Raw genomic sequence first — 9,334 nt, forward strand, 5'->3', positions numbered from 1 at the left:
CGGGACTCGATCCCAGGACCCTGAGATCATGACCTGAGCCGAAGGCAGCGGCTTAACCCACTGAGCCACCCAGGCGCCCTTGACTTTCTTTTGATTGTTGTAAACCTTCAGTTATTCCAGAGTTTCTGCTTGTTTTGTTATGTTTCTGTGGAGGACAGGAGCTTGGAGCTGCCCACTTCACCATTTTGTTGTTTAGAAAAAGTGTTTAAAGTCAGGAATCCACACCTATTGAAAATTGCATTTTGTTCCTCCAGTAAGTTCATAACTGCCCATACATTCCTTTAGTTTCTCCTTTTAGCTATGTCATTCCCTGGCATGGACTTCACATGGTTTCTTGTGTCTGCTTTAAGATCTTTCTTAACCCATGACTATGTCTGCAGGTACAGGTTGACTTTCACAGGCTCACTTTTTAAAACTGCTTTGCTTGTCCTGAAAGTTTTCTCTAAAAATAGCTAGGATGTCTATACCAGGGGTCCTCCTCAGCTCTGGCTAGAGCCTGAACACTTGAATCCATTGTGGTTCCTTCTTTTTTACTTGGCTTAAAAATTCTTTGTGATATTTATGGAAAGGTAAGATGTGGAAGTTCAGTAGGTTACTGCTTTTTGGAAGAAAGCTTTGTTTTATTGACTTCTTCATTCCCTGTTACTAAAAGGCCGCTTCAGAGGCTCAGATAGGGAGCTTCTGTTCTGGTTCTCATTTTTTCCTTTTAGCAATTAGCCATGGCTCCTTGGGTACTCTCTGGTTGCCAGGCTCTCTGTATATCCCTGGGACTTGGCCTAAGATGCTAAGACCAGGCCTCTGGACATGGGGCCCATTCCATGGCAGCTCGGGGCTGCAGGTTTTCCATTTCTGTGTTCATTTCCCCAATGATTACATCTTGTTTTGGTTGATGGTGCTCATCTTTCTTTTCAATTTGATTTTGAGTATAGCTTCTGGGTACTTTCTGCAGTTTCTTAATTTAGGATTTTTTTTTTTTTTTCTGGGAGTTAGCACTCAGATTCTTGATTTCAGATCATTAACATAGATTTTGGATAGGAAGGAAGGGAGATTTAAAACATTTTTCTTTTATTGAATTATAATTTACACACAATAAAATATACAGCTTTCAAATGCTCATTTTGATAGGTTTTGACAATTTGACATCTGTATCTAACCTTGTTATCACTGTCCAAAACAAGATATGGAACATCTCAGAAAATGCATTTAGCAAGAGGAAAGGTTTCCCTATTTTTCTGAGTTATTTCTTTTTCATTATTTTTAGCATTCCTTATATATTTTGGATGTGAGTCCTTTGTCAGGTATGTGTTCAGTAAATTAAGGGTGTCTTTAGATTTGCATTATTTTAAACGTTGGATGAAGCCCCATTTATTAATGGGTTTTATTTGTGATTAGAGCTTTTGTGTCCTTTCTAAGAAATTTTTGCCTACTACAAGGTTGCAAAGATAGTCCAATATTATTGCCTAGTTTTGGGTTCTGGGTTTTATATTAAGGTCTGTGATCTATTTTGAATTAATTTTGGTATATAGAATGAAACAGTAATTTCATGGTGGTGTGTGAGTGTGTGTGTGTTTTTAATATAGATTGTTAATTGTTTCATCACCATTTGTTAAGAAGACTTCTTTCCACGTTGAATTGTTTTGGTGCCAGGTCTCAAATCAGTTGTGTGGTTCTATTTCTTCACAGTCTATCCTGTTTCATTGTCATTTTGTCTGCCTTTATGCCTGTGCCATATTGCCTTGATTATTGCAGCTTCATAGTTCTTAGTGGTTCTCAACTTGGGGCAGTGTCAGGATCCTGGAAACATTTTTGGTTGTCACAAGTGTGGATTCTGGGGGACAGTGGGTGCTACTGTCATCGAGTGAGTGGAGGCCAGAGATGCTGCTAAACATCCTATACACACAAGACAAACCCCATCAACAAAGAATTATCCAGTCCAAAATGTTAATAGTGCTGAAGTCGAAACTGTGCTTTTTTCGTAGGTCTTGAATAAGGCAACTAGCGTAAGTCTTCCAATTTTAAAAAAAATTGTTTTTAACTATTCTCTCTCCTTTGTATTACCATATGAATTTTATTTTTATTTATTATATTTATTTATTTATTTATTTATCTATCTATTTATTTATTTATTTTAAAGATTTTATTTATTTATTTGATAGAGAGAGATCACAAGTAGGCAGAGAGAGAGAGGAGGAAGCAGGCTCCCTGCTGAGCAGAGAGCCCGATGCGGGACTCGATCCCAGGACCCTGAGATCATGACCTGAGCCGAAGGCAGTGGCTTAACCCACTGAGCCACCCAGGCGCTCCATTTATTTATTATTTTTAAATATTTTATTTGATAGAGTGAGAGAGGGAATACAAGCAGAGGGAGTGGGAAAGGGAGAAGCAGGCTTCCCACTGAGCAGGGAGCCTGACGTGGGGCTCAATTCCAGGACCCTGGCATCATGACCTGAGCCTAAGGCAGACACTTAATGACTGAGCCACCCAGGTGCCCCTACCATATGAATTTTAGAATCTGCTTATCAATTTTTATAAGAGAATGCCTATGATTTTGAAAGATGCTTAAAAATATAGGTCTGTTCAGTATGCTAGCTTATTAAACTTCCCTATGACCTTGCAATTGCACTACTGGGTATTTACCCCAAAGATACAGATGTAGTGAAAAGAAGGGCCATCTCTACCCTGGTGTTAATAGCAGCAATGACCACGGTTGCCAAATTGTGGAATGAACCAAGATGCCCTTCAACGGACGAATGGATAAGGAAGATGTGGTCCATATACACTATGGGATATTATGCCTCCATCAGAAAGGATGAATACCCAACTTTTGTATCAACATGGATGGGACTGGAAGAGATTATGCTGAGTGAAATAAGTCACGCAGAGAGTCAATTATCTTATGGTTTCACTTATCTGTGGAGCATAACAAATAACACGGAGGACATGGGGAGATGGAGAGGAGAAGCGAGTTGAGGGAAATTGGAAGGGGAGATGAACCATGAGAGACTATGGACTCTGAAAAACAACCTGAGGGTTTTGAAGGGGTGGGGGGTGGGAGGTTGGGGGAGCCAGGTGGTGAGTATTATGGAGGGCACAGATTGCATGGAGCACTGGGTGTGGTGCATAAACAATGAATTCTGTTACACTGAAAAGAAATTAAATAAAAAAAAAGGTCTATTCAGTATGCTAGCTTGTTAAACTTTAAGATAAGTAGTTTGTAGTATTTAATACTATATGATTAATAATTTATATTATAACATATTTTATTAATTCATTTATTATATAATTATTTTATGGTATATAAATAGCAATTAATTAGTTTAATAATATGTAATTAAAATTGAATATAATTAGAAACTTGGTTTCTTGGTTGTAGTAGCTGTATTTCAAGTGCTTAATAGCTCTAGTGGCTACCATGTTGAATAGTATAGTCAGATAGTATTCATAGAAAGTTCTTTCGGCCAGGACTGGTATAGATCACTTTGGGAATTTATCTATTCTTCTGATCCATGAGTGTATATAAGGTGTTTTTTTTTTTTTTAGATACTCTTATCAGATAATGAAAATTCCACTGTACTGCTAGGTTACTTGTAGTTTTGTTTCTGTTTTTGTTGTTGTTGTTGTTGTTTTTGTTTTTTAAAGATTTACTTATTAATTTTAGAGAGAGAGCATGTGAGTGGGGTAGGGGCAGAGGGAGAAGAGAGAGAATCTCAAGAAGACTTCACTCTGAGTGTGGAGCCAACACCAGGTTTGATCTCCTCACCCGGAGATCATGACCTTAGCTGAAACCAAGAGTTGGATGCTTAATTGACTGAGCCACCCAGGTGCCCCATGCTGGTTTTGAGTTATGACTGAATATTGGATGTTGTCAGATCTTTCTTTTTATTTGTTGAAAAGACTGTATTGTTTTTTTCCTCTGTTTAGTATAATTTGATTGGTTTTCACATGTTAGATCAACCCTGACTTCTCGAGATAAACCCCATTTGGTCAGGCTGCATTCGTGTTTTTTGTGTATTGCTGGATTTGATTTGGTAATATCTTAGGAATTTTTGTGTTCATGAGGGATTTTGGTCTGCATTCTTCTCTCTTAAGATGTCCTTATCTTGTTTTGGCATCAGGGTAATGTGGCTTCATACAGTAGGTTGGGAATTATTCTAGGAGAGGAGATACACTAGTAATTGAGCTCTTACTCTGTGCCACTTTACAGATACCACCACCTTTAATCCTTACAACTATGGTAGGAGGTAGTAACATCCCAGCTTTGCAGGGGAGGAACCTCAGGCTCAGAAAAGTAAAGTAAATTCCCAAGGGCACACAGGTATAACTGAAGCCAAGCTATGGGGAGTTGCTAAGAGCAGCCTTTGAATGATACTTCCCACTGCTGGTTCCATGGGGGCAGCTCAGCCTGTAACCCTGGTGGCAGCAGTCCTTTTAGCTTGTGAGGCAGAGTCTCCCTGTCTGCAAGCCTGTGCTCCCAGCAAGAGAGCCTGTGCCCTCAGAGCTGAGGCTACTGCTCCTGGACCCTCTTTGGCAAGTGTTGGGTGGCAAGTGTCTTTCCTATTTTTCTTGGTGTGTAAGGGTTCCCTTCACATTCCCTGATGAGGAAACTTTGATGCCTCCATAAAAATCAGCTCTGGATGGTTTGCTGAGGGTACATTCCCATGTGGGTGGAACTGGAAATTGCCCAGAAGCTCAGCATGGACAATCTCTCTCATTCTAGGATGTTTGGATATTAATTCATCTGTGAAAGGGGCTCGTTTTGTCCGATTCTGTGATGCATTCAATATTCCACTCATCACTTTTGTTGATGTCCCTGGCTTTCTGCCTGGTAAGTCATTGAAAGAAGTGGGGGCTGGGAGAGGTGCTTTTGCCTGATAAGGCACTTGCTTTATTTGGAGGTTTTCTTGCAAAATTCTCTAAGGATTTGTGACATCTCTGTATTCTAGATGTCTGAAAGATGGGGCTGTGGGATGGGAGTTGCTCTGTCCTAGCCCTTTGGGGAGCAGGGGAAGACCTCATAGGCCCTCAAACCTTGTGAGAACTCTTGTATCTAGTAACTCTTCCTAATGACCTAGGCACAGCACAGGAATATGGGGGCATCATCCGGCATGGTGCGAAGCTTCTCTACGCATTTGCTGAGGCAACTGTACCCAAAGTCACAGTCATCACCAGGAAGGTGAGGAACTTGTATCAGAGGCTGTGAGCCGACTCCTGGCAGCATGGCCATCTTTGGAGGTCTGGCCAAGAGTTTCAGGAGGGTTGGGAAAAGGAGTACACCTTGCTCACCCTTAAAAAGATCTTTTACAGCCCTGTGGATATGTTGGTGGTCCTTTCTGGGAACTGGAAGCATCAGGGGGAAAAGCCAGCAAAGATGGTGAATAGTAACTGTGAAAGGCCTCTGGGTTGTGTCCAGATATTCTCTGCTCCAGCTTCCTGGCCTCAGAGACACTGGGCCTTCAGTAGCCCAGGAGGGCTCTTCTTTTTGTATTCACTTGGGTTCTTAGGATGTTTCAGGGCATGATCTCTTTGACTCGGGCTCTAACATTTAGCATTTGGGTCTCTTCTAGGCATATGGTGGTGCCTATGACGTCATGAGCTCCAAGCACCTTTGTGGCGACATCAACTATGCCTGGCCTACAGCAGAGATTGCAGTCATGGGAGCAAAGGTAAGGGCTTCTAGCTTTCCCTTTGGCTGGGTGCAGGTACTCCATTCTCCTAGCAGGAGCTCATAGGTGGGAAATGCTGGAGAGATGCTGGGATCCCTCTGATGGGCCAGGATTCTAGGGAGCTGGGGCCTAGACCTTGGAAAGTCTCCCTCCTTAAGCCCCAGGGCCAGCTCTGGCTCCTGTCCTGCCATCTCCCTCCAGGCACATGCTGGTATTCATGCTCAGGATGGGAGGGCCCCTGAAGGGGTTTTGAGATTATCAGTAAAAGGGAAAGGGTTGAGTCAGCTGAACTGGCCATTGGGAGATTGGACATTCCCTGTAACTCCATCTCATCTCTTTGGGGTGGGGGTGGGGGCTAGAGCCATTCCTTTTAGCCCACAGAAGCTGAACTGTAGTTCTGACCCCTGGTGACTCTGGGCAAGGTCTAGTAGTGCCCCCTCCCCCTTATCCATAGGGGGCATGCTCCAACACCCCCAGTGGAGGCCTAAAACCAGGATAATGCTGAACCCTATATATGCTGTTTTTTTCTTATACATACTTAGGTACTTATGATAATGTTTAACTTATAAACTAGGCACTGTAAGAAATTAACAATAATAAAATAGAATGATTATAACAATATACTGTAAAAAAAAGTTGTGTGAATGTGGTGTCTCAAAATATCTGTTACTCACTCTTCTTGTGATGTGAGATGGTAAGATGGAGGTGAAGAACATAGACACTAATGTCAGGAGGTTCATCTGTCTTCTGGAGTGTGGTTGATCTTGGGTAACTGAAACTGTGGATGAGGGGGGACTGCTGTACTTCCTGCTGTGGTCCCCACTCCTTTCCTATTTTGAAACAGCTATTGGAATTGTACCAGCTAACTCCCTTGGCTCTCCCCATAGCTGACTTTTAGGGGTTCTGAGGTCAAGGCTCATCTTTTAGACCTCTGTACTTCTACATTTGCAGTCCAGTCTGTCTGCCTTTGGCCAATGAATTGCATACTCAGGATAAGAAAAAAGAAACAGGGCATTTTATTTCCCTTGATACAGGGGACCATGGATCTAACAGTGGAAAATAGGCCAAACATCTTGGCCTCAAAGAAGGATAGATGCAAGTGGACGGAGTAGGATAGAATGTGGGGACACAAACTATTGGCTTTGCCTGGGCTGCCTGTCATTGGGGCCACAGCGGAAAGTCCCATCACATAGCCCCTGGAATCATGATGGTTGACTCCAACAGTGTTTACCTCTATGCCCTTTCTCTCCAGGGCACTTGGATTTATCACAAAGTTCACAACCGCACACTGTGGTAGTGAGTTGAGGGAGGTCTACCAAGGTTGGGACTGCCATTTAAGTTCATTAACTACTTTCATGACAGGGTGCTGTGGAGATCATCTTCAAAGGGCATGAGAATGTGGAAGCTGCTCAGGCAGAGTATATTGAGAAGTTTGCCAACCCCTTTCCTGCTGCAGTGAGAGGTAGGGACTGTGGTGGGGAGGGCAGCCTTGGTCATTTGCTGGGTCACTTGCTGATTCTTTTACTCCACAAAGTCTCACATAACTGCCCTTTGCCCTTGCAGTTGAACCTGGAGATGAGTGAGGGGTGGGATTGTCCCTGGGCAGTCATCACTTAAGAATGGTATCTATGCTGCTTTGGTAACCAGGATCAAAACAACATTGCTGAAATGGCTAAATTTCTTAGTGTTGTTCCAGTTACTTAAGTTTTGTGTAAAAAGTTGCTCTAAAACAGAGCGGCTTAAACAACCAACTTTTTTTTTTTTTTTTTAAAGAATTTATTTATTAGAGAGAGGGGGAGAGGGAGAAGTTGGCTCCCCGAGTAGGGAGACTGACATGAGGCTTGATCCTAGTACCCAAGCCAGAGACAGATGCCCAACCAACTGAGCCACTTAGGCACTCCCTTCCTTTTTTTTTTTGCTCATGTTTCTGAGGGTCATCGATCTGGTCTGGGTTCAGTTAGGTGGCTCTTCTGCTGGTCTTGCCTGGGATAAATCATGCAAAGATAGTGAATTGGTAGTTTGGGGCTGGATGGTCCAAGATGGCTTCACTTACATGGCTGGTGTTGGCTGTCCACTTGACCGCTGCACATAGTTTCTTATTTTTAACGCGGCTACTCCACACTTATGGTGTCTTGAGGGTAACATGAGGGTAGGAGGAAAAGCTGCAAGGCACCTTGAGACCTAGATTTGGAAATTGAACAGTGTCACTTTGCCATATTCTGTTGCTCAAAGCAAGTCACAAGGCCAAGTGAGGAAATTGAATCCTGATGGGAGGAGTGGTGAAATCACATGCAGAGGAACTTGTGTTACAGGGACATGAGGAAGTGTAGTGATTTTTGAAAATACTAATGTGTTTTCTTAACTTTTACTTCCTGTTGACTTTATCTTGACAGGGAAGGGATCAGATTTCATTCTCTTGCCAAGTGCTTCCAGGCCCAGAGTTGGGGCCCTGCCAGAGGAACAGGGATGCTCCTAGGATGCAGGGGAAGGTTCACAGGGCCCACGCCCACTTACAGTAACTTGGGTCTGGCTCACACTTTTGGCCCCAGTGATGGTGCCCAGGCTGAACATAGATTGAGGGGTGGCATTATCTGGGGATGCAGATGATCTACTTCCTTTTCTGTGCTTCACCAGGATTTGTGGATGACATCATCCAGCCTTCCTCTACAAGAGCACGAATCTGCTGTGATCTGGATGTCTTGGCCAGCAAGAAGGTACAGCGCCCTTGGAGGAAACATGCCAATATTCCACTGTAAATGAGTCGAAGGATAATAAACCAAGAGCCAGTTACTGCCTGGCCATTCATACCTGTCCTTGCTTTTTGCAATCATGGTACCCAGAAATCTAAATACTGGTAATTACTTGAATTGGTTGTTTATTAAATTCTAGGAAGATTTCATTTATGCCTTACTGTTAAAATTATTTACTTTATTAAAAATTTGTTTTAACTGCTGTTTTTTTGGGCAGATCTCATTTTTAATGGTAGAAACCTGAAAAATTCAAACAGTACATAGAATATTATCACTTACAGCTGACTCTTATTTGACACCTCTGTGTATATTTTTCCTTTTTCCCCAGATTTTTTTTCTTGGTAGGTGAGCATTTTTTTAGGGCCAAGTACCTACCTGCTGCTTAGGCTTCAGTTGTTTACTTTTAAATAATATTTAATAATGTGCCCTCAATTCCTCTAGGAATTGTTGAGGATTAAGTGAGATGTCCGCAGTTGTGTCTGGCAGAATGGATGCTCAGTAAGCTGTAGTACTCTGTATTAGGTGCTTTTCAGAAATGTGTTCTCACATTTTGAAAAACTTATTTTGGAAATTTTCAAATCTATAGAAATGTTGCAGGAGTGGTACTTGTATACCTTTCATCTCGATTATCAGTGAATTATCTACATTTGTTTCATCCCTTCCATAAACATCTAATTATTACTTATTGTTTTTATTGATCCATTTGAGAGTAATTTGCAGAATCATGACACTTCATCCCCTTGCACCACCAAACATCAGTGTTTATTTCCTAGGAACCAAGGTTCATTGTCTTACAGTCTTTCATTACATTGACATTTTGGAAGAGTAGTTACCAATCATTTTGTAGAGTGTCCCTCAATTTGGGTTTGTCTGATTTATCTAGATCTGAACATCTAGAAACAGAGTTATACACAAGAGTGT

The 9,334-nt window shown here is 42.0% G+C and overlaps 1 protein-coding gene across 2 annotated transcripts in view; it reads left to right on the top strand.

Moving 5' to 3' along the window:
- Nucleotides 1–8,616, top strand: part of PCCB (propionyl-CoA carboxylase subunit beta) — a 104,520-nt gene extending 95,904 nt beyond the window's left edge. For both annotated transcript variants that reach the window (XM_059390974.1, XM_059390975.1), the window contains 5 exons: nucleotides 4,718–4,825; nucleotides 5,073–5,173; nucleotides 5,565–5,663; nucleotides 7,026–7,125; nucleotides 8,298–8,616. In XM_059390974.1, the coding sequence (XP_059246957.1) occupies nucleotides 4,718–4,825; nucleotides 5,073–5,173; nucleotides 5,565–5,663; nucleotides 7,026–7,125; nucleotides 8,298–8,419 (530 nt within the window). In that variant the 3' untranslated portion in view covers nucleotides 8,420–8,616. The remainder of the gene's footprint in view (nucleotides 1–4,717; nucleotides 4,826–5,072; nucleotides 5,174–5,564; nucleotides 5,664–7,025; nucleotides 7,126–8,297) is intronic.
- The last annotated feature ends 718 nt before the right edge of the window (nucleotides 8,617–9,334 follow it).

This window comes from Mustela nigripes, chromosome 2 (genome assembly GCF_022355385.1).
Source record: "Mustela nigripes isolate SB6536 chromosome 2, MUSNIG.SB6536, whole genome shotgun sequence".
Classification (NCBI taxonomy): Eukaryota; Metazoa; Chordata; class Mammalia; order Carnivora; family Mustelidae; genus Mustela; species Mustela nigripes.